This window comes from Protopterus annectens, chromosome 6.part1 (genome assembly GCF_019279795.1).
Source record: "Protopterus annectens isolate FY-2018-M chromosome 6.part1, PAN1.0, whole genome shotgun sequence".
NCBI lineage: Eukaryota > Metazoa > Chordata > Ceratodontiformes > Protopteridae > Protopterus > Protopterus annectens.
The window spans coordinates 83,753,712-83,779,009 of record NC_056738.1 but is presented as its reverse complement, the minus strand read 5'-3'; the positions used below and the strand labels follow the sequence as shown (position 1 = coordinate 83,779,009).

General features: G+C 45.6%; 1 protein-coding gene across 3 annotated transcripts in view; it reads right to left on the bottom strand.

The window, feature by feature from the left end:
- GORASP2 (golgi reassembly stacking protein 2) overlaps positions 1-25,298 on the bottom strand; it is a 1,358,808-nt gene that overhangs the window by 975,522 nt on the left and 357,988 nt on the right. For all 3 annotated transcript variants that reach the window (XM_044075519.1, XM_044075518.1, XM_044075517.1), the window contains exon 2: positions 5,357-5,437. In XM_044075519.1, the coding sequence (XP_043931454.1) occupies positions 5,357-5,437 (81 nt within the window). The remainder of the gene's footprint in view (positions 1-5,356; positions 5,438-25,298) is intronic.

Here is a 25,298-nt window from a genome sequence, read left to right as displayed (position 1 = left end):
GTCATTCTGCATAGGGGGTATGAATGAGTGCCTCCCTGTTTGTTGATGTACCACATGACTGTGGTGTTGTCTGTCCTTATCATCAACTGGCCCTCTTTGAGAAATGGTTTGAACTTTTGGATTGCCAGTTTTACTGCCAGCATTTCTTTTAGATTGATGTGCAGGTGAAGTTGATCCTGTGTCCACAATCCTTGCACGCATTTGTCCAGCATGTGGGCCCCCCATCCTAGGTCTGAAGCGTCTGTTGTGATGGTCTGGCTTGGTTGACATCTGCGAAAGGGTAGGCCTGGGTATGACTGGCATGCCTGAGCCCACCATAGGAACTCCTGTTTTAAGCATGGAATTAGTGGGATTTCTGTTTCTAGACTGTGTCTGTGTTGGGACCATAAATTCTTTAGGTACCACTGTAGTTTCCTCATATGTAGTCTGGCAAATGGGACCAAGATTATGCATGATGCCATGAAGCCCAAGGCCTGCAGAACTTTTCTTGCTGTTAACTTGTTCAGTTTTGTTAGTGCCAAGAAGTAAAGAGGAAGTTCTTTTTGTTTTCTGTAGTCAGGAATGCCATTTGTTGTACTGTGTCCAATTCAGCCCAAGAATGTCCTTGTTTGGGATGGTATCAGCCTTGACTTTTGTAAATTGACTGTGTATCCCAGTCCTTGTAGCAAGTAAATGACCCTTTGTAAATCTGTTGTCAGCTTGCTTTTGTTGTCCCTTGTAGCAGGCAGTCGTCCAGGTATGGGTAAATTTGAATTCCCTGTAGTCTGCAATGGGCGATTACTGATGCCAGGCATTTTGTGAATACTCTGGGCGCAGTAGATAAGCCAAAGGGCAATGCTGAGAATTGATAGTGCTCTGATCCTGCAAGAAATCTGAGGTATCTTCTGCAGATTGGTCGAATGGGGACGTGCAGGTATGCCTCCTTGAGATCTAGAGTTACCAGCCAAGACTCCTTGCCCAGCATGGGAAGAAGTTGCTGTAGGGTCAGCATTTTGAATTTTGGGACAATGATGTATGTATTTAAGGTGGACAGGTCGAGAATTGGTCTCCAACTTTTTTCCTTTCTTGGAACTAGGAATAGTCTGGAATAGAACCCCTTTCCTTGTTCTGCTGTTGGCACTCTTTCCACAGCTCTCATGTTTGCTAACTCCATTATCTGGCGTAGAGCCTCTGTTTTTTGATTTGGAGGTAGATTTGGCATTCCTCTTTGACTGGTAAAGTGTGGAAGTGAAACCGTAACCTTGATCTATGGTTTGTAAAATCCACTTGTCTTTTGTTATGTAGTGCCAGTTCTTTGAAAATAAGGTTAACTTTCCGCCTAGAGGAGCTGCTATTTGTTCCCTGGTAGGCGGATTTAGGATTAAGTCACTGTGGTTGTGCTGATGTAGTGGCAGTGGCTGAGTCTGTGCCTCTGTTGTTACCTTGCCACTGTCGCCCTCTGTAGGCACCTCCTCTGGATTGGTTTCTGCCTCTGGAACGCCTATTCCTGCCCCTTTGAAATTTTGTGGAGTCAGGAAAGGACCAATTTTGGCAGGCCAGTTCCTGCTAAACCTTGGGGTTGAACCTGCAAGAAATCTTTAACAGTTTGAACAGATTTTGCCTTTTCTTCCATTTTCTTCATAACCTGCTGGGCAGGTGTACCAAACAAACTTGTCTTGTCCATAGGAGCATCTAGCAACTTAGCTTTAACATGATCCGGTAAAGCTTGTTCCTTTAGCCATGCATGCCTTCTTATCACTGTGCCTGTCATGGCTGATCTAAATGAAGCCTCCAGTGCATCATAGCCACATTTTAAGGAATGGTTGCTAACCTGTTGTATGTTACTTACCATCTCTAATACATATTTCTTATCAAGAGATTCATCAGTGGTTAGTTTTTTAGTTAACTGATCAAGCATAAACTCTTGGTATTGTATCATGTGAAACTGACAGTTTAAAGCTCTAGCTGAGAGAGTAGCTGAAGTGTAGACCTTTTACCCCATCTGTCTAATGACCTTGCTTCCCTTTCAGAAGGAATAGGGTTTTTAGCTGTGGTCGCTGCTACTGCCTTGGGACCCTGGGATATAGTTTCTGGGTCTGCAAGTGGGGCCTTGTAAAGGTGGTGATGAGTATCTGGCACCCTGTAAAATCTGTCTGGTTTGGCAGGGGCTGGGGTAAAGAATCTGGAGCGGAGCAAACATCATTGAAAGCATCATCCACCACAGAGAGAACAGGAGGTATAGCTAAGGGCCTGTGCTGTGGGAGGTGCAGAAAGGTCCTAAGTCTTTTCTGGAGTCTGAAAAATCCTGTTGCTGCCATTGGAACTGTTCTCGCATGGCATGCAAGGTTTCCCCAAAGGAGAATTCTTCTGGTGGGGAAGCAGCTGGAATGGATTCTTCAGCATCAGAATCTTCAAAATTGGAGAAGGGAGCCTCTGGCTGGTCAGTAATGTCTGATTCATCAGCAGAATCATCAGAAGACACTGGCTCAGGGGCTCTGCCCTAGGTCTCTTCTCTGGGGCTGAGAGGCCCTGTCTGGGTGAGATTGAGATCCTCTAATTAAAGAAATTAAATCTTCTGCCAAAGAAAGCATTTGAGAACTAGAAGAGGGCCTGGATGTGGGGGCTTTAACAGGCACTGTTTTAGTAGTCTTGGCTGCTTTAGCCCTGGCGAAGGCCTTAATGGACATGGCTGCTGGAGGCCTAGCAGCACCACGTGCTGGGGTAGAGACATCCAAAGGGATGGTGTCTGATAAGTCAACCACCGTAGTGGGTAAAATTTCTGAGGTCGATTCAAGAGTTGTAGCAGGGCCTCAGCTGTAAGAATAGGTTCAGCTGTACTTTGATCAGTTTTCTCGGTTTCGCCGAAACCGAGACACTCATGTTTACTTTACCGTGGTTTCGCTGAAACCGGACCGCGAGTGTCGGTCTTTATCTTTGCGTTTTTTTGGTAGATTGGGTAGTCGGAGGATCCGACGGCATAATGTATGCAAAATCAGAACCGAAAAACTGTTCTGCAAACTCCGACCGACGCCTAAGCGCTCGGTTGAAAGAGGCACAGGCCGAACAGGCTGCTACGCCGTCATGGGCTGGGCCTAAACAAGGCAGACAGTAAGAGTGGAAATCTTTATGAGGTATTTGTTTCCCACAGGTTAAACAATTGTTAACTTTTTCTGACATCGGCTGAGGCAAGAAAGAGTCCCCAACGGCGTACTTAGCTTTAGAAGTCTTCGAAGTAGTATTCGGTAGAAGTAATCTCTGGATCCGACCGACCGGCACTTGCGAACAGCTTCTGCTTCGGGCGCCACGCGGCAAGAAAGACTGAGGAAAATGGCGTCGGCTGATGCTTTTATACCCGAAGACCAACAGAGATGACGTCGGGTGGAGTGCGACATCAGCCGAAGCCGGACCCGGACTTTGGAATCCGGCCGACTGCAGGGCTGCCTGACGACAGGACAACCCACTTGTTATGACTGCAGATGCATCCATGAAGGACATCTCTGTAGTACCTATCAGGCTTGACTGGGGCAGGAGGCAGGGAATCCGGACTAAGGCAAGCCTCCAAGTAAACATCATCAAGTATGTCCAAGACAGGAGGTATCGCCAGAGATCTGTGCTGAGGTAACAAAAGAAATTCCCTAAGTCTTTTCTTGGAATCAGAAAAGTCTTGGCCTTCCAATGGAAGCGTTCCCTCAAGGTGTGCAAGGTTTCCCCAAAAGAAAAATCCTCTGGGGGAGATACAGAAGGAATGGACTGCTCTGCATCAGAATCTTCAAAAGGGGAGTACGAGTGTTCCTCTTCATCAGAATGTTCTGAAAAAATTGAGCCCTGGTCAGAAGAGGGAGAATCTTCCTCCACTCTGGGTCTCTTGTCTGGAGGGGGGTGGGAACCCCTGATAAGAGTAATTAAATCCTCAGCCATTTTTTAGCATCTGCTTTTTAGGCATGGGGCCTGGAGATGGGCCCTGTGCAACAGGCCTCTTGGGATGCATGGCTGATTTGGACTTAGTAAAGGCCTTTATGGAAAAGGAAGATGAGGGTCTAAAGACACCATGGGTGGAAGTGGACCTGTCTACATTAGGAGGCTCAACACTCACAGTGGCTTCGGTGATTGTAGTCTGGGTATGGGCCAAGGTACCTGCGGTCTCGGTTACAGAAGACACCGCCAAAGAAGTGTTGTCGGTAGTCAGGGGCTGCGTAGGCATCTCGCTGAGAACCGGACCACGTGGAGCCGGTTTTGGCGTGGTGTCGGTCTTTGCCCTTGCGTTTTTTGGACAAAACGGTAGTCGGAGTCTCCGACGACATTTTATAATCAAAGGCTTTACCAAAAAAGTGCTGGGCGAACTCCGCCCGACGCTTAATAGTGCGTTTATTGAAAGTAGCGCAAAAGAGACAGCCCGAGACATCGTGGTCTGGGCCTAAACAAGGTATGCAGAGGGAATGGAAATCCTTATGCGGTATTTGCTTCCCACAAGAAATACAATTGTTAACTTTGTCTGACATCGGTCTGAGGCAAGAAAAGTTTCCCCAACGGGGTACTTGGCTTTAAAGAAGACTTCGGTTTCCAATTTTTCGTAATTTCAGGAGCTGGCCGACCAGCACTTGCGAACTGCTTCTGCTTCGGGCACCGCGTGGCAAAAAAGACTGAAGAAAATGGCATTGGCTGTGTCTTGTATACCCCTGTCGCACTGACGTCAGGAAAGAAAGCGACAACAACAGACGCCGGACCTAGACTTTGGAATTCGGCCGACCGAGGACCCGCCTGACGGCAGAAAACCCATCTGTGATTATTGCAGCTGTATGCACGATGAACATCAAAGTTTACCCACCGGAAACATACATAGGACAGCTTACTGTGTCAAACATCTTAGTCAAATCAACAAAGAGAGCAGATACCAGATAACAGACCAGAGGTCATCGCTGTGTGGACTTATACAGGTTTCAATAAAGAATGCAAGTGTACCACATCTACTCATTAAGTCATAACTTAGAATTATTTGGATTTTTGCCAACTGCTAACCCTAAGACTATGTGCCTTAATATCTTCAAAAAGTCGCACAGACACATGTTTACATTAACGGTATACTTTGTATACTTTCTGCTATGAAAGTACTTCTGGTCAGCTCCATACCTCTGGTACTTCGTAAAACAGAAGTAAATTGAAAATGTGGTATGAACACCATAGGTACAATTATACATTTTCTAATGCTGCAGATCACATTCATGTGCCCTTTCTCGAGGTACACCTGAAATAAAGGTCAGCTCAATTTGTTTACAATAAAATGCCTAATAACTAGTAATTAAAATAAGAAAATGCATAGAAAAAGCATTAATGTAGTGAAAATGCTCAACTTAAACTCGCAATTAAATAAAAGGCTTACCAAACGTGTGTCATTGATAGAGACAACAAAGTCAAAAAATGGCTCCAGCCCAGCTCTGTGTCCTGGTGAGTTCTCTTGTACCTTGTATATGTAAAAAAAAAAAAAAAGTTTTAAAACACTGCACCTTATTTTAAGCTAGAAGAGTTGTCTACATATAAAACGAAGCATTTTCAGACTATGAACTAACTTCATTCTTCATTGCACTTAACGTTTATGTAAGGCTTGCCTTATGCAGGGTGGCAAAAAATCAGTTTTTGCGACAGAGGAACACTGTGAGAAGGAAAGTTCCTGTTACAGTTAGCAAACTACAACTGTGATCCTCAGAACAGCAAAACTAAATAAAAAAAAAAAAAGGGGGGGGGGAGGATATACATAAAGTCCAAAGATGCACTAGTTTCATGCATTCATCTTAATTCAAAGGTGCAGTGACTTCAGACTAAGTATACACAAGTAGCACAGGTGTGGAGGGCAAAGCTGCAAAAACCCTTCAATTCCATGTGTTTGCCACTTTGTTTTTCATTAATTGTGAAACTCACGGACTATGGATCTCACACTTCAGAGAGATGACCAATGAATATAGGGAATTCAAGCAGCACAGAAAAATGGGTTTAGAGATTGCCCATTAGTGTACTTGCTGCACAAGGCACGCTGATATTTCAATATACAAAAAAAGTACAGTTTTGTACCTACCATAAATGTAGATGTCCGATAGGTATGCATCTGCAGTCATAACATATGGGTTGTCCTGCCTCAGGCAGCCCTTCGGTCGGCCGGATTCCAAAGTCTGGGTCTGGCCTCGGCTGATGTCGCACTTTCCCCGACGTCATAGCTTCTGGGGTATAAAGGCATCAGCCGACGCCATTTTCCTCAGTGTTTCTTGCCCCAGATGCCAGGTGCCCTCTAGGAAGGCTAAATTTGGATAAATGTTGAATGTTCCAAACAGTAGCAAAAAATATATACATATATACAAACAAACAAACAAATACACCATAACAGATTCCCCCAGCTAGCTGAAAGAGGAGTAAGCACCCTAGGAGTACCACAGAGGGGAAGGAGGGTGGGTAATCCTGACTGCAGATGCATACCTATCGGACATCTACATTTATGGTAGGTACAAAACTGTACTATGTCCTTCAAGGATGCATCCGCAGTCATAACATATGGGTAGAATACCATAGCCAAACTGGGGGAGGAGGTACTAAGAAAAGGATGGTGTAGTTAAGATCCCCTGTAAAACTGCAGTTGCAAAGCCTGCTAGGGATCTGAAGTATAAAGGTAGATTATAATGCTTGGCAAATGTATGCACGGAGCTCCAAGTAGCAGCTTCTAAAATGTCCTTGGTAGCCACCCCTCGTAGGAAAGCTGTAGTGGTGGCTGTGGCCCTTGTGGAATGAGGCCTGATATGTTCAGGAGCTGTCTTTCCATGAAAAGAGTAGCAAAAGTGAATGCAATTTCCTATCCATTTTGAAATTGTCTGCTTGGAAATTGCTTTTCCTTGCACACCAGTTGCATAGGCTACAAAAAGTTGGTCAGCTTTTCTGCTGGTTTTAGTTCTGTCCAGACAGTAGCATAGTTGTCTGTGTATATCCAAGGTGTGCAAGAGTTTCTCTCCTTTGTTCTGTGGGTTAGGGAAGAACGTAGGCAAATGAATGGCTTGGTTCAAGGATACCCTGGATACCACCTTTGGCATGAAAGTTGGATTGGTTCTCAGAGACACTCTATCCTGGTGAAAAATAAGGAAAGGCTGCACTGCCATTAATGCCTGTAGCTCGGATACTCTTCTTGCTGAAGTGATTGTCAGAAGGAAAGCAGTTTTCCAAGATAAAAACTGTAAGTCTGCTGATGCTGCTGGTTCAAAAGGAGGTAGTGTCAATTTTTCCAGCACAAAGTTGAGATCCCATGCAGGTAGAGGGGGTCTCCTTGGAGGTTTAACATTTTTGATCCCTCTCAGAAATTGTCTGAGTAGAGGGTGAGAGAAGATAGGAGGATCCATATTGTATTCTGCTGAAATTGCTGAAGCATGAATCTTAATGGAAGAGTAAGACAGGCCATTGTGGAACAATTCTGCTAAGTATTCTAGGATGTGTGCTAGGTTTGCCACTGTAACATCTGTGCCCTTTGATGTGCTCCAAATGAGGAATCTCTTCCATTTAGCTGAGTATGCCTTCCTTGTGGAGGGTCTGCGAGCCTCCAGGATAATGTCCTTGACCCTCTGAGATAAGACAGTTTGGTTTGGTTTTAAGCAATTTTCCAGGCAGTTAGTTGCAGAGTTTTCAAGTTTGGATGCAGGGTCTTGAAATTGTTCTGCGTTAGAAGAGGCCATAGGGGTAGAGGCCATGAGTTTGCCTGAGACATGTTTTTCAGTAGAGGATACCAGTGTTGTCTTGGCTAGTCCGGAGCTATTAGTATCACCTTTGGCTGTTCCTCCCTGATCTTCAGAAGAACCTTGTACATCAATGGGAGAGGTGGGAATGCATACACTATTAGGGCATTGGGCGAACAGATCCATCTCTGGCAATCCCCATTTCTTTGTTATGAGTTTGAAGATGTCTGGATGCAGCATCCATTCGTGAGCATCCGTGGTAGTCCTGCTTAAGCTGTCTGCTAGTGAATTCTCTTTTCCTGGTACAAATATGGCCTGCAGCTGGATATTGAGATTCAGGCCTAGGTTCCACAGATCCACTGCCATCCGGCATAGAGGGTAGGAATGCGTGCCTCCCGGTTTGTTTATGTACCACATGACCGTGGTGTTGTCTGTCCTTATCAGCAGATGTCCTTGCTGGAGGAATGGTTTAAATGCCTCGATTGCATGCTTCACTGCCAGCATCTCCTTTTGGTTTATGTGCAAGTTTAGCTGTCCTTGAGACCATAGGCCTTGGATACATTTGTCTTCCATGTGTGCTCCCCATCCTAGGTCTGAGGCGTCCGTGGTGATGGTCTGCCTTGGTTTTGGTTTCTTGAAAGGCAACCCTCTCTGTTGGACTGGCAGGCCTGAGCCCACCACAGGAATTCCTTTTGAAGGCATGGAATGATTGGTATCATGGTTACTAGACTGTGTCTGTGTTGAGACCATACATTCCTTAGGTACCATTGTAATTTTCTCATATGCAGCCTGGCATGTGGGATCAAGATTATGCAGGATGCCATGAAACCCAGGGCCTGCAGGACTTTCCTTGCAGTAAGCCAAGTTTGTCTTGTCAAAGTCATGAAATAATCTGGAAGTTGTTTTGTTTTCTTCTGTGAGAAAAGCCATCTGAGTTATTGTGTCCAGATCTGCACCCAAAAAGGTTATCCTTTGGGATGGCACTAGTCTTGACTTTTGGATGTTGACTGTGTATCCCAAGGCCTGTAGCAGGTGTATGACATAGGCCAAATCCTTTATCAATTTTGTCTTGTTGTCCGCTTGTATTAGGCAGTCGTCCAGGTATGGGTAGATTTGAAGTCCCTGAAGTCTGCAATGTGCAATTACTGATGCCAGGCATTTCGTGAATACTCTGGGCGCAGTAGATAAGCCAAAGGGTAATGCTGAGAATTGATAATGCTCTGATCCTGCAAGAAATCTGAGGTGTCTTCTGCAATCTGGTCAGATAGGGACGTGCAGGTATGCCTCCTTGAGATCTAGAGTCACCAGCCAAGACTCCCTGCCCAACATGGGAAGAAGTTGCTGTAGGGTCAGCATTTTGAATTTTGGTACGATGAGATATGTGTTCAGTGCGGACAAGTCGAGAATAGGCCTCCATTGGTTTTCTTTTCTTGGTACAAGGAATAGTCTGGAGTAAAATCCTTGGCCTTGTTCCATAGATGGTACCCTTTCTATCGCTTTCATCTGAAGTAAATTTTTGATTTGTCTTAAAGCCTCTGGCTTCTGATTTGTTGGTAGGTTTGGCATTCCGCTCCTTTTTGGTAAAGTGTGGAACTGAAACCTGTATCCATTGTCTATTGTTTGCAATGTCCATGTGTCCTTTGTAATGCAATGCCAGTTTTTTGAGAATAAAGCCAGCTTTCCACCCAAGGGAGCTTCCAGCTGTTCCCTGGTAGGCGGAATCAGAGTCAAGTCATTGTGTCTGTCCTGTGCTAGTGGTTGTAGTTGCAGTTGTGGCAGTACTCCTCTGGTTGGCAGGCTGCCACTGACGGCCCCTATAGGCACCCTTTGATTGACCTCTGCCTCGAGGGCGTCTATTCCTGCCTCTCTGTGCTCTGGAGGTGTCTGGAAAGGACCAATTCTTGGAAGGCCAGTTTCTGCTGAACCTCGGAGGTTGGACCTGTAGAAATTCCTTTACTGTTTGCAAAGATTTTGCTTTTTCTTCCACCTTCTTTAGAATCTCCTGTGCAGGGGAGCCAAATAAACTTTGTTTCTCCATTGGAGCATCTAGGAGCTTAGCCTTGACATGGTCTGGCAGGGATTGCTCTTTTAGCCAGGCATGCCTACGAATTACTGCCTCAGTCATAGCTGATCTAAATGAAGCCTCCAGTGCATCATAGCCACATTTTAAGAAATGATTACTGACCTGCTGAGAGTTGTGTACCAAATCCTGAAGGGATTTACGGTCTAAAGGTTCAGGAGAAGAAAGCTTCTTATTCAGCTGATCTAACAAATATTCTTGGTACTGTATCATATGGAATTGACAGTTTAAAGCCCTGGCAGAAAGAGTAGCAAATGTATAGACTTGTTTACTCCATCTCTCTACTGCTCTAGACTCTCTTTCTGAGGATAGGGATTTTTGGCAGTGGCAGCTGCAACACCTTTTGGGCCCTGTGAAATAGTTTCTGGATCTGCAGCATGGGCTTTATACAGGTGGAAGTGTGAATCCGGGACCCTGTAATATCTGTCAGGTTTGGCAGGGGCCGGAGGAAGAGAATCAGGTGCAGAACTAACATCATTATACACATCATCAATTACAGTTAGCACTGGTGGTATGGCTAAGGGCCTATGCTGGGGCAAATGTAAAAAAGTCCTTAGCCTTTTTCTAGAATCAGAAAAATCCTGACCCTGCCATTGAAAGTGTTCCCTCATAGAGTGCAAGGTCTCCCCAAAGGAAAATTCTTCAGGAGGGGAGGCAGAAGGGATAGAATCTTCAGCATCTGAATCCTCGTAAGGAGAATAGGCCCCTTCCTGATGGTCTGACAAATCAGATCCATCCGTGGAGTAATCAGAGGAGACAGGTTCAAAGGGTTCAGTCCTAGGCCTTTTGTCTGGGAGAGGTTGGGAACCCCTAATCAAGGATACAAGGTCCTCAGCAAGACTGAGAATCTGAGAACTTGAGGAAGGCCTCTGAGAAGTAGATTTGGCAGGTAAAGCTTTTGAAAGTTTGGCAGCTTTAGCCCTGGAGAAGGCCTTAATAGACATAGAAGCTGGGGGCCTAGCTGCCCCACGTGCAGGTGTAGAAATGTCCAATGGAATGGTGTCGGACAAATCTTGAGCGCTAGCTTCGGTAGGGATTTCTGAAGCCGATTCAGCCGGGGCCTCTCTGGCCTCGGTTGTTGGAGGTAAGGTTTCTGTCGTAGGAAGAACCGAGGGCTCGGTTTCAGCCGAAACCGAGACACTCGCGGTAGGCCTAGCCATGGTTTCAGCCGAAACAGTGGGCCACGAGTGACGGTCCTTTTCCCTGCGTTTTTTGGCCAAATGCGTAGTCGGAGTCTCCGACGGCATTTTATATGCAAAAGCGGATCCGGAAAATTCTTCTGCAAACTCCGACCGACGTCTAAGAGTCTGTCAGTTGAAGGAGGCACAGGCTAAACAAGCTGATACGTCGTGGGCAAGAAAGAGTCCCCAACGGGGTACTTAGCTTTTTTCGAAGTATTCGGTAGCTGAAATCTCTGGATCTGACTGACCGGCACTTGCGAACAGCTTCTGCTTCGGGCACCGCGCGGCAAGAAAGACTGAGGAAAATGGTGTTGGCTGATGCCTTTATATCCCAGAAGCTATGACGTCGGGGAAAGTGCGACATCAGCCGAGGCCAGACCCAGACTTTGGAATCCGGCCGACCGAAGGGCTGCCTGAAGCAGGACAACCCATATGTTATGACTGCAGATGCATCCTTGAAGGACATGAAGAAAACCAGTAACAGACAACAAAACAAGATATATTTAGTTAAATTCAAGGATGAGGTAAAAAAATAAAGGTATAACCTTCTGTTACAAGACAACTAAAATACTGAAGCAGTAATCAAATTCTGGCTAAAATGTTTTTAAAAGTTAAGTTTCCAATTCCTACTTCTTCTCATAACTCTGCAACCTATGTATTTATTATGGCACTTCATTCACTTAATGTATCCTGGGCTATCCCTCATCACTGGTAGCCACCACAAAACACAGATCCATCATACCTAACACAACTCTTCAAAAAGTACAGTTTTGTACCTACCATAAATGTAGATGTCCGAACAGGATAGCATCTGCAGTCCTAACAAATGGGTTGTCCTGTCGTCAGGCAGCCCTTCGGTCGGCCGGATTCCAAAGTCTGGGTCTGGCCTCGGCTGGTGTCGCACTTCACCCGACGTCATCTCTGCTGGTCTTCGGGTATAAAGGCATCAGCCGACGCCATTTTCCTCAGTGTTTCTTGCCCCAGATGCCAGTTGCCCTCTTGGAAAACTAAATTTTGGGTAAATGCCAATGTTTCCAAAAAAAATAGTAGGCAAACACAAAAAATAAGCATGTATGTACATATATACAAACAAATACACCATAAGAGATCCCCCCCCTAGCTAGCTATAAGGAGGATAAATACCCTAGGAGTACCACAGAGGGGAAGGAGGGTGGGTAATCCTGACTGCAGATGCTATCCTGTTCGGACATCTACATTTATGGTAGGTACAAAACTGTACTATGTCCTTCAAGGATGCATCTGCAGTCCTAACAAATGGGTAGAATACCATAGCCAAACTAGGGGAGGAGGAAGAAGAATTATGGTGTAGTTAGGATCCCTTGCAATACAGCAGTGGCAAACCCTGCTCGGGATCTAGAGTATAGAGGTAAGTTGTAATGCTTGGCAAATGTATGCACGGAGGTCCAAGTAGCCGCCTCAATAATGTCCTTGGTAGCCACTCCTCGTAAGAAAGCTGTGGTAGTGGCTGTAGCCCTTGTAGAGTGAGGTCTTATGTTCTGTGGAATTTGCTTTCCATGGTAGGAGTAACAGAATCTTATGCAATTTCCTATCCACTTGGAGATTGTCTGTTTGGAAATTGCTTTTCCTTCCCTTCCTGTTGCATAAGCTACTAGAAGCTGGTCAGTTTTTCTATTGCCCTTGGTTCTGTCCAGGTAGTAGCGCAACTGTCTATGTACATCCAAGGTATGCAGCAGTCTTTCCCCCTGTTCTGTGGATTGGGAAAGAAGGTAGGTAGGTGGATTGCCTGGTTTAGAGACACTCTGGATACCACCTTAGGCATAAATGTAGGATTAGTTCTCATGGACACTCTATCTTGATGGAAGATTAGGAAGGGTTGTACTGCCATTAAGGCCTGTAGTTCGAAACCCTTCTTGCTGAAGTAATTGCCAGTAGGAAAGCAGTTTTCCAGGATAGGTGTTGAAGATCTGCTGTTGCTGCTGGTTCAAATGGAGGGAGTGTCAATTTTTCTAGCACAAAGTTCAAGTCCCATGCTGGTAATGGTGGTTTCCTAGGAGGTTTTACATTCTTGATTCCTCTGAGGAACTGTCTGAGTAGAGGATGTGAGAAGACAGGGGGATCGAAGCTGTATTCTGCAGAAATAGCTGATGCATGTATCTTGATGGAGGAATAGGACAGGCCTGTATGGAGAAGCTCTGCCAAGTACTCCAGGATGTTAGCAATATCTATCTTTGACACATCTTTTCCTCTTTCAGTACTCCAAATGACAAACCTTTTCCATTTTCCTGCATAGTTCCTTCTTGTTGAAGGTCTGCGGGCCTCAAGGATAATGTCTTTAACCCTTTGGGATAAATCTGGGTTAGTTGCTGTTATGTAATGTTCCAGGCAGTCAGTTGTAGAGTTTTTAGGTTTGGATGCATGATGCTGTAGTCGTTCTGAGTTAACATCAAAGGCATCAGGGGTAGTGTCCACGTTCTCCCCCGAGACATGCTCCTCAGCAATGGATACCAGTGTTGTCTTGGCCAATTTGGAGCTATCAGGATTATCCTTGGACGTTCCTCTTTGATTTTCAGTAGTACCTTGTGCATCAAAGGAAGAGGTGGGAATGCATATGCTGTCAGGCCTTTCCAACTGAAGGATAGAGAGTCCACCTTCCATGCAAGTGGGTGGTATGTCCTTGTGCAGAATTTCTTGAGCTGGTGATTGAGTGGGGATGCGAATAGGTCTATTTGTGGCATTCCCCATTTCTTTGTGATGGCCTTGAAGATGTCCGGGTGTAGCATCCATTCGTGAGCATCCGAGGTAGTTCTGCTTAACATGTCTGCTAGGATGTTTTCTTTTCCCGGTACAAATATTGCCTGTAACTGGATGTTGTAGCTCAGAGCCATATTCCATAGGTCCAGAGTCATTCGGCATAGGGGGTATGAATGAGTGCCTCCCTGTTTGTTGATGTACCACATGACTGTGGTGTTGTCTGTCCTTATCATTAAATGGCCTTCTTTGAGGAATGGTCTGAAATTCTGGATTGCTAGTTTTACTGCCAGCATTTCTTTTTGATTTATGTGCAGGTGCAGCTGGTCTGGAGTCCATAATCCTTGTATGCATTTGTCCAGCATGTGTGCCCCCCAACCTAGGTCTGAGGCGTCCGTTGTGATGCTTTGGCTTGCTTGAAAGTTGTGGAAGGGCAAGCCTGGGTTTGACTGGCATGCTTGAGACCACCATAGGAACTCTTGTTTCAGGCATGGGATTAGTGGTATTTCGATTTCTAAGCTGTGCCTGTGTTGAGACCATAAATTCTTTAGGTACCACTGTAGCTTTCTCATATGCAGTCCGGCATGGGGGACCAGGATTATGCATGATGCCATGAAGCCCAAGGCCTGCAGTACTTTCCTTGCTGTTACTTTGTTCTGCTTTGTTAATGCCAAGAAGTAAAGAGGGAGTTGTTCTTGTTTTTCTGCAGTTAGGAATGCCATCTGTTTTACTGTGTCCAATTCTGCACCCAAGAATGTTCTTGTTTGGGATGGTATCAGTCTTGACTTTTTTAAATTGACTGTGTATCCCAGGGCTTGTAGTAAGCAAATGACTCTTTGTAAGTCTTTTGTCAGCTTGCTTTTGTTGTCCGCTTGTATCAGGCAGTCGTCCAGGTATGGATAAATTTGGATTCCCTGTAGCCTGCAATGAGCGATTACTGATGCCAGGCATTTTGTGAATACTCTGGGCAGTAGATAAGCCAAAGGGCAATGCTGAGAATTGATAATGCTCTGATCCTGCAAGAAATCTGAGGTATCTTCTGCAATTTGGTCGTATGGGGACGTGCAGGTATGCCTCCTTGAGATCTAGAGTTACCAGCCAACACTCCTTGCCCAGCATGGGAAGAAGTTGCTGTAGGGTCAGCATTTTGAATTTTGGAACAATGATGAATGTGTTTAAAGCGGACAGGTCGAGAATAGGTCTCCAACTTTTCTCTTTTCTTGGTACTAGGAAGAGTCTGGAGTAGAATCCTTTGCCCTGTTCTGTAGGTGGTACCCTTTCCACAGCTCTCATCTTTGTTAATTGAGCTATCTGTTTTAGAGCTTCTGTTTTTTGATTTGGAGGTAGGTTTGGCATTCCTCGTTTTACTGGTAAGGTGTGGAAATGAAACCTGTAGCCTTGGTCTATAGTTTGTAAAATCCACTTGTCTCTTGTGATATAGTGCCAATTTTTTTGAAAATAAGGCTAACTTTCCGCCTAAGGGTGCTGCTATTTGTTCCCTGGTAGGCGGTGTCAGAGCCAAGTCACTGTGATTGTCCTGTTGCAGTGGCAGTGGATGTGTCTGTGCCTCGTTGGTTATTGCCTTGCCACTGGCGTCCTCTGTAGGCACCTCCTCTGGATTGATTTCTGCCTCTGGAACGTCTATTCCTGCCTCTCTGAGATTTAGAGGAGTCTGGAAAGGACCAATTTTTGGAAGGCCAGTTCCTGCTAAACCTTGGGGGCTGAACCTGTAAGAAATCTTTAACTGTTTGTACAGATTTTGCCTTCTCTTCCATTTTCTTCATTACTTGCTGGGCAGGAGAACCAAATAGACTGACCTTATCCATAGGAGCATCTAATAGCTTTGCTTTAACATGATCCGGCAAGACCTGTTCTTTCAACCATGCATGCCTTCTTATAACTGTGCCAGTCATGGCTGATCTAAATGAAGCCTCCAGTGCATCATAGCCACATTTTAAAGAATGGTTACTAACCTGCTGAATGTTATTCACCATTTCTAAAACATATTTCTTATCTAAGGAATCATCAGAGGACAGTTTCTTAGTTAACTGATCAAGCATAAACTCTTGGTATTGGATCATATGAAACTGACAGTTCAAAGCTCTAGCTGAGAGAGTAGCAGAGGTGTAAACTTTTTACCCCATCTCTCCAAGGACCTGGATTCCCTTTCAGAAGGGAGGCGTTTTGCTGAGGTCGAAGCTACTGCCTTAGGCCCCTGGGAGATAGTCTCAGGATCTGCAAGGGAGCCTTGTATAGGTGGTGATGAGTGTCCGGTACCCTGTAAAACCTATCGGGCTTGGCAGGGGCTGGAGGTAAAGTATCAGGAGCAGTGCAAACATCATTAAATGCATCATCCACAACAGGAAGAACTGGAGGTATAGCTAAGGGCCTATGTTGCGGTAAATGTAGAAAGGTCCTAAGCCTTTTCTTGAATCAGAGAAATCTTGTCCCTGCCATTGGAATTGTTCTCTCATGGCATGTAAGGTTTCCCCAAAGGAAAATTCCTCTGGTGGAGAGGCAGAAGGAATAGATTCTTCAGCATCGGAATCTTCATAAGTAGAAAAAGGAGCCTCTGGATGGTCTGTATTGTCTGAATCATCAGAAGAATCATCTGAGGACACTGGCTCAGGGGGCTCTGCTCTAGGTCTCTTTTCTGGAGGCGGAGAGGCCCTGTCTGGGTGAGATCGGGATCCCCTTATTAAAGAGATGAGATCCTCTGCAAGAGTAAGCATTTGAGAACTGGAACTGGGCCTGTGTGAGGGGGGCTTAACAGGCACAGATTTAGCAGATTTGGCTGCTTTAGCACTGGCAAAGGCCTTTATAGACATGGCTGCAGGAGGCCTAGCAGCACCACGTGCTGGGGTAGAGACATCCAAAGGGATGGTGTCCAATAATTCTAGAGGAACCACATTAGTAGGCAAAACTTCAGAGGCCGATTCAACTAGGGTAGCAGGAGCCTCGGTAGTAGTCATGGATTCGGCTGAAGAGTGACCCGTTTGCTCGGTTTCGGCTGAAACCGAGACACTCGCAGTTTGCTTAACCGTGGTTTCGGCCGAAACCGCGGACCGCGAGTGTCAGTCTTTTTCTTTGCGTTTCTTAACAATTTGAGAAGTCGGAGGATCCGACGGCATAATGTACGCAAAATCTGAGCCGAAAAACTGTTCAGCAAACTCCGACCGACGCCTAAGCGTTAGGCCGGTTGAAGGAAGCACAGGCTAAACAGGCTGCTACGTCGTGGTCTGGGCCTAAACAAGGTAAGCAGTAAGAGTGGAAATCTTTATGAGGTATTTGTTTCCCACAAGTTAAACAGTTATTCACTTTTTCTGACATCGGCTGAGGCAAGAAAGAGTCCCCAACGGGGTACTTAGCTTTTAGAAGTCTTCGAAGTAGTATTCGGTAGTAGTAATCTCTGGATCTGACCGACCAGCACTTGCGAACAGCTTCTGCTTCGGGCGCCACGCGGCAAGAAACACTAAGGAAAATGGCGTCGGCTGATGCCTTTATACCCGAAGACCAGCAGAGATGACGTCGGGTGAAGTGCGACACCAGCCGAGGCCAGACCCAGACTTTGGAATCCGGCCGACCGAAGGGCTGCCTGACGACAGGACAACCCATTTGTTAGGACTGCAGATGCATCCTTGAAGGACATCTACAAGCTTCTGTAAAGCAACAATCTTGGAGAAACACAAAAAACACTTCTGCACTCTCAACCCATTACTTTTACTTAATTCAGAGGTCACACAACCATGCAGAAATAAGAGCAACGTTCTACAATTATATCACCTTCACAAATAGAAGAAAAATAAAATCTTCTTTTCTTCTTCTTTCGGCTTTTTCCTGGTTAGGGGTCACCACAGCGGATCATCTCTCCGAAACTACAAATAAAAATTCCAAAGCACACACATGCACATGATACAAAAATGAAATTATGTACTCACTGTAACGTTCCATCTGTGCTGCCCATTTTCATTCTTCTTCAACGGATGGGTTCGGATCCGATCCCTTGGATAGGACTCTGCTATTGCAAAAGCTCATGGCAACCAAAAACTCTCAAGCTTCTCCCTTCCCCATAATGCACCAACCTCAATTACCTCAGATCTTGTTTGATGCCTTAGTAGAAAGTAAAGGATGGAAATTATTGTGGAGAAGTTATATCTGGAGCTTATATAAAAAAAATAAGGACATATAGGTCCACTAAGCACTCATTCTTCCTGAAGCCTTAAAGGTGGGGGTTGAAGAAGAATGAAAATGGACAACACAGATGGAAAGTTATGGTAAGTATACAACTTCTATATCAAATGTTGTCAATTTTCATTCTTGTACTTGGTAGCTCAAGGCAGTGTTCCACAATGCCATGGCTAGTCTGCAGAGAGGGTAGGAATGTGTACTCCCCCTGCTTGTTTATGTACCACATAACTGTGGTGCTGTCCGTCTTTATCAGTAATTGTCCTGGATGAAGGTAGTCCTTGAGGGCTGTCAGAGCATTCTGTACAGCTAGCATTTCTTTTTGATTGATATGAAGGTGCAACTGATTTGGGCTCCATTTGCCCTGAATACACTTCCCTGCCAGATGAGCCCCCATGCATAGTTTGATGAGTCTGTAGTTAGGGTTTGGGTGGCAGGAGGTGGTGTGAATGGCAGTCCCTTGTTTTGGTGGCAGGCCTCTGCCCACCATAGGAATTCTAGGCGCAGGCAAGGTATGATAGTAACCATTGTTTCCAGGCTGTGACAATGTTGACTCCATAAACTTTTTAAGTACCACTGAAGTTTCCTCATATGCAGTCTGGCATATGGAATTAGAAGAATGCATGAGGCAATGAACCCAAAGGCTTGTAGAATTTGCCTTGCAGATAGCAGAGTTTTTGTGGCCGCCTGTTTGAAATAAGTCACCAAATGAATTTGCTTTTCTGGAGTAAGGAAAGCCATCTGGGCAGTTGTATTCAAGCGTGCACCCAGGAATGTAATTTTTTCAGATGGTACCATTTGAAATTTCTTTTTGTTTATGGTGTACCCTAGACATTTTAGAGGTCTTTTTACAAACGCCAGATGTTTTAGAAGAATGGCCTGGTTTTCTGCCTGAATTAGACAATCGTCCAGGTATGGATATATATGAATATTTCTTTGCCTGCAAAATGCAATTACTGGATTTTTCGTTGGGATGGAACAAGTCTTGATTTCTGAATGTTGACTGTGTATCCCAAGGCCTGTAGTAGTCGGATGACATAGTTTAAGTGTTCTACCAGTGTTTGCTGGCTGTCCGCTTGTATGAGGCAGTCGTCCAGGTATGGGTAAATTTGAATCCCCTGAAGTCTGCAATGTGCAACTACTGATGCCAGGCATTTTGTGAATACTCTGGGCGCAGTAGATAAGCCAAATGGCAATGCTGAGAATTGATAATGCTCTGAACCTGCAAGAAATCTGAGGTGTCTTCTGCAACTTTGTCTGATAGGGACATGCAGGTATGCCTCCTTGAGGTCTAGAGTTACCAGCCAGGACCCCTTGCCCAGCATGGGAAGGAGTTGCTGTAAGGTCAGCATCTTGAATTTTGGCATGATGAGGTAAGTATACAGTGCGGACAAGTCCAGTATTGGTCTCCATTGCTTTTCTTTTCTTGGAACAAGGAATAGTCTGGAATAAAATCCTTGGCCTTGTTCTGAGAGAGGAACCCTTTCTATTGCCCTTATTTGAAGTAGCTTGGAAATTTGTTTGAAAGCCTCTGCCCTTTGGTTTGGTGGCAGGTTTGGCATGCCTTGTCTTTTTGGTAATGTATGAAAATGGAATCTGTATCCTTTGTCTATTATTTGCAGTATCCATTTGTCCTTTGTAATACTGTGCCAATTTTTTGAGAATAAAGATAGCTTTCCGCCCAAAGGTGCTTCCAAATGAGCCCTGGTTGGCGGGGTCATAGTCAAGTCATTGAGATGGTCCTTGTGTAGTAGTTGTAGGTCCTGCAGTACCTCTCTGGTTTGGAGGCTGCCATTGACGTCCTCTGTAGGAGCCTCGAGCCTGCCCTCTACCTCTGGCACGCCTGTTTCTGCCTCTTTGAAATCTGTCCGTGTCCGGAAAGGACCAATTCTTAGAAGGCCAATTTCTTCTGAATCTTGGTGGCTGGACCTGTAGGAAATCTTTGACTGTTTGTACTGATTTAGCCTTTTTCTCAAATTTCTTTAAGACCTCTTGAGCCGTGGAGCCAAATAACTTTTGTTTTTCCAGCGGAGCATCCAGAAGCTTTGCTTTAACATGATCTGGCAGTGTTTGTTCCTTCAGCCAAGCATGTCTACGTATGACTGCACCTGTCATTGCTGACCTACATGAAGCTTCCAATGCATCATAACCACACTGCAAGAAATGGTTGCTAACCTGCTGGGAGTTGTGTACCAGATCCTGAAGTGCCTTGCGATCTAGGGGTTCAGGTGAAGAAAGTTTTTTATGCAATTCATCTAACAAATACTCTTGGTACTGTATCATATGGAATTGACAATTTAATGCCCTCCTAGAAAGAGTGGAAGAAGTATACACCTTTTTACCCCCATCTCTCTAAAGCCCTGGACTCCCTTTCAGAAGGGAGTGGGTTTTTAGTAGTGGTGGTTGCAACCCCTTTAGGGCCCTGGGAAATAGTTTCTGGGTCAGCATAGTGGCCCTTGTAAAGGAAATGATGCGAGTCCGGGACCCTGTAGTACCTATCGGGTTTGACAGGAGCCGGAGGAAGGGAGTCAGGGGAAATACTAGACTCAGAGTACACATCATCAATGACATTTAAAACCGGAGGAATAGCCAAAGGTCTATGTTGAGGTAAATGCAAAAAAGTTCTTAATATCTTCCTGGAGTCAGAGAATTCCTGGCCCTGCCATTTGAAATGCTCTCTCATGGAGTGGAGGGTCTCCCCAAAGGACAACTCTTCAGGAGGGGAGGCCAAGGGTATAAATTCCTCTGCATCAGAATCCTCGTAGGCCGTAAAGGCCTCCTCCTGGTAGTCTGATCATCTGAGGCCTCATCAGAAGACTGGGGATCTGTCTGCTCAACCCTGGGCCTTATGTCTTGAGGAGGTTGAGAGCCCCTGTCCGGATGTGGCTGAGAGCCCCTAATTAGGGAAATAAGGTCCTCAGCTAAACTTAAAATCTGTGAACCGGTAGTGGATCCCTGAGGAATAGTCTTGGGAGGGAGAGATTTTGGCTGTTTAGCAGCTTTAGCACGTGTAAATGCCTTAATGGACATGGATACAGGAGGCCTGGCTGCCCCACGTGCTGGAGTAGTCTTATCTAGAGAAATGGTGTCGGATATTTCCAGAGCACCGGTTTCAGTAGGAAATTCTATAACCGACTCAGAGGTGGCCTCCCGGGCCGAGATTGTCGGTTGTGCGGTTTCGTCGGTCGGAAGCACAGAGGATTCGGTTTCAGCAGAGACAGAGACACTTGCGGTAGGCCTGGGCGTGGTTTCGGCCGAAGCCATGGACCGCGTGTGTCGGTCCTTGTCCTTCCGTTTTTTGGGTAAATGAGGAGTCGGAAGCTCCGACGGCATAGTGTAACAGTATTTTTCCCCAAAAAATTCCTCTGCGAACTCCGCCCGACACCTAAGAGTGCGTCTATTGAAAGAAGCACAGGCTGCACAGGCCGAGACGTCGTGGTCTGGGCCTAGGCAGGGTAGGCAGTAAGAGTGGAAATCCTTATGAGGTATTTGTTTCCCACAAGATAAACAATTATTAACTTTAACCGTTTGATCTGACATCGGCTGAGGCAAGAAAGAGTCCCCAACGGGGTACTTAGCTTTTTGAAGTCTTCGGTTAGCTGAAATCTCAGGAGCTGGCCGACCGGCACTTGCGAACTGCTTCTGCTTCGGGCACTGCGTGGCAAGAAAGACTGAGGAAGATGGCATCGGCTGACGCTTTTATATCCCAGGCACTCTGACGTCGGGATGGAGGCGCCATCAGCCAACGCCGGACCCAGACTTTGGAATCCGGCCGACCGAGGGGCTGCCTGAGGCAGGACAACCCATATGTAAGGACTGCAGATGCATCCTTGAAGGACATCTGATAATGCATGCAGCCTGCTTTTAAGCGTAGGAATCTTCTGCAAGATTCCCTGATTGGGATATGCAGGAAAGCCTCTTAAGTCGGGAGTTGCCAACCAGGCATCCTTGCTAGCATAGAAAGTAACTGGTGAAGAGTCAGCATCTTGAATTTTGGAATGTCCAGAAAGGTATTTAGAGTAGACCGGTCCAGAAAGTACAGTTTTGTACCTACCATAAATGTAGATGTCCGAACTGGATAGCATCTGCAGTCATAACAAGTGGGTTGTCCTGTCGTCAGGCAGCCCTGCAGTCGGCCGGATTCCAAAGTCGGGTCCGCTTCGCTGATGTCGCACTCCACCCGACGTCATCTCTGTTGGTCTTCGGGTATAAAAGCATCAGCCGACGCCATTTTCCTCAGTGTTTCTTGCCCCAGATGCCCGTAGCCCTCTTGCAGGGTAAAATTTGGATAGATGCCAATGTTTCCAAATAGATAGAGGTAAACACAACAATAAGCATATATGTACATAAATACAAACAAATACACCATAAAAGACTCCCCCCCAAGAGCTAGCTATTAGGAGGGTAAACACCCTAGGAGTACCACAGAGGGGAAGGAGGGAGGGTAATCCTGACTGCAGATGCTATCCAGTTCGGACATCTACATTTATGGTAGGTACAAAACTGTACTATGTCCTTCATGGATGCATCTGCAGTCATAACAAGTGGGTAGAATACCATAGCCAACTAGGGGAGGAGGATAAAGGTAGATTATGGTGTGTTTAGGATCCCTTGCAGTACAGCAGTGGCAAACCCTGCTCGGGATCTGGAATAAAGAGGCAAATTATAATGCTTGGCAAATGTATGCACGGAGGTCCAAGTAGCCGCCTCAATAATGTCTTTGGTTGCCACTCCTCGTAAGAAGGCTGTGGTAGTGGCTGTTGCCCTTGTAGAGTGAGGTCTTATGTTCTGTGGAATTGGTTTTCCATGGAAGGAGTAACAGTATCGTATGCAATTTCCTATCCATTTGGAGATTGTCTGTTTGGAAATAGCTTTTCCTTCCCTTCCTGTTGCATAGGCTACAAAAAGTTGGTCAGTCTTTCTGCTATTTTTGTTCTGTCCAAGTAGTAGCGTAGCTGTCTATGTACATCCAAGGTATGCAGTATTCTTTCCCGTCTGTTTTGTGGGTTGGGAAAGAAGGTAGGTAGGTGGATTGCCTGGTTTAAAGATACTCTGGATACCACCTTAGGCATAAATGTAGGATTAGTCCTCAAGGACACTCTATCTTGGTGGAAGATTAGGAAGGGTTGCACTGCCATTAAGGCCTGTAGTTCTGAAACCCTCCTTGCTGAAGTAATTGCCAGTAGGAAAGCAGTTTTCCATGACAGGTGTTGTAGGTCTGCTGTTGCTGCTGGTTCGAAGGGTGCTAGTGTCAACTTTTCTAGCACAAAGTTTAAGTCCCAAGCTGGTAATGGTGGTTTCCTTGGAGGTTTTACATTCTTGATTCCTCTGAGGAAAGTACAGTTTTGTACCTACCATAAATGTAGATGTCCGAACTGGATAGCATCTGCAGTCATAACAGCTGGGTTGTCCTGTCGTCAGGCAGCCCTACAGTCGGCCGGATTCCAAAGTCCGGTCCGCTTCGCTGATGTCGCACTTCACCCGACGTCATCTCTGTGGGTCTTCGGGTATAAAGGCATCAGCCGACGCCATTTTCCTCAGTGTTTCTTGCCCCAGATGCCAGAAGCCCTCTTGAAGGCTGAAATTTTGGATAGATGCCAATGTTTCCAAAAGGAAAGAGGTAAACACAAACACAAGCATGTATGTACATATATACAAACAAATACACCATAGAAGACTCCCCCCCATTAGCTAGCTATTAAGAGGGTAAACACCCTAGGAGTACCTCAGAGGGGAAGGAGGGAGGTAATCCTGACTGCAGATGCTATCCAGTTCGACATCTACATTTATGGTAGGTACAAAACTGAACTATGTCCTTCATGCCTGCATCTGAAGTCATAACAGCTGGGTAGAGTACCATAGCCAACTAGGGAGGAGGAAAAGGTAGATTATGGTGTGTTTAGGATCCCTTGCAGTACAGCAGTGGCAAACCCTGCTCGGGATCTTGAATATAGAGGCAAATTATAATGCTTGGCAAATGTATGCACGGAGGTCCAAGTAGCCGCCTCAATAATGTCTTTGGTAGCCACTCCTCGTAAGAAGGCTGTGGTAGTGGCTGTTGCCCTTGTAGAATGAGGTCTTATGTTCTGTGGAATTGGTTTTCCATGGAAGGAGTAACAGAATCGTATGCAATTTCCTATCCATTTGGAGATTGTCTGTTTTGAGATAGCTTTTCCTTCCCTTCCTGTTGCATAGGCCACAAAGAGTTGGTCAGACTTTCTGCTGCTTTTGTCCTGTCCAGGTAGTAGCGTAGCTGTCTATGCACATCCAAGGTGTGCAGAATTCTTTCCCTCTGTTTTGTGGGTTGGGAAAGAAGGTAGGTAAGTGGATTGCCTGGTTTAAAGACACTCTGGATACCACCTTAGGCATAAAGGTTGGATTAGTCCTCATGGACACCCTGTCCTGGTGGAAGATTAGGAAGGGTTGCACTGCCATTAAGGCCTGTAGTTCTGAAACCCTCCTTGCTGAAGTGATTGCCAGTAGGAAAGCAGTTTTCCATGACAGGTGTTGTAGTTCTGCTGTTGCTGCTGGTTCAAAGGGTGAAAGTGTCAGCTTTTCTAGTACGAAATTTAAGTCCCAAGCTGGCAATGGTGGTTTCCTCGGAGGTTTTACATTCTTGATTCCCCTGAGGAACTGCCTGAGCAACGGGTGTGAGAAGACAGGTTGTTCAAAGCTGTATTCTGCTGAAATAGCTGATGCATGTATCTTGATGGAGGAGTAGGACAGGCCTGAATGGAGAAGTTCGGCCAGATACTCCAGAATGTTAGGCATATCTATGTTTGACACATCTTTTCCTCTTTCAGAACTCCAAATGACAAACCTTTTCCATTTTCCAGCGTAGTTCCTTCTTGTTGAAGGTTTGCGTGCTTCAAGAATAATGTCTTTAACTCTTTGGGAAAGTTCTTGATTAGCTGCTGCTATGTGATGTTCCATGCAGTCAGTTGTAAGGTTTTCAGGTTTGGATGTATGGTGCTGTAGTTGTTCTGAGTTAGCATCAAAGGCATCAGGGGAATTGGCCACATATTGTTCCGAGACAAGCTCCTCAGTAGTGGGTACCAGTGTTGTCTTGGCCAGTTTGGAGCTATCAGGATTATCCTTGGATGTTCTTCCTTGATTTTTAGCAGTACTTTGTATATCAAGGGGAGAGGTGGGAATGCATATGCTGTTAGGCCTTTCCAGTTGAAGGAGAGCGAATCCACTTTCCATGCTAGTGGGTGGAATGTCCTTGTGCAGAATTTTTGAGTTGGTGATTGTGAGGAGATGCAAATAGATCTATCTGAGGCATTCCCCACTTCTTTGAAATGGTCCTGAAGATGTCCGGGTGCAGGTGCCATTCGTGAGCATCTGATGTGGTCCTGCTTAAAATGTCCGCTAGAGTATTTTCTTTTCCTGGTACAAATCTTGCCTGCAGCTGGATGTTGTAGCTGATTGCCAGGGTCCACA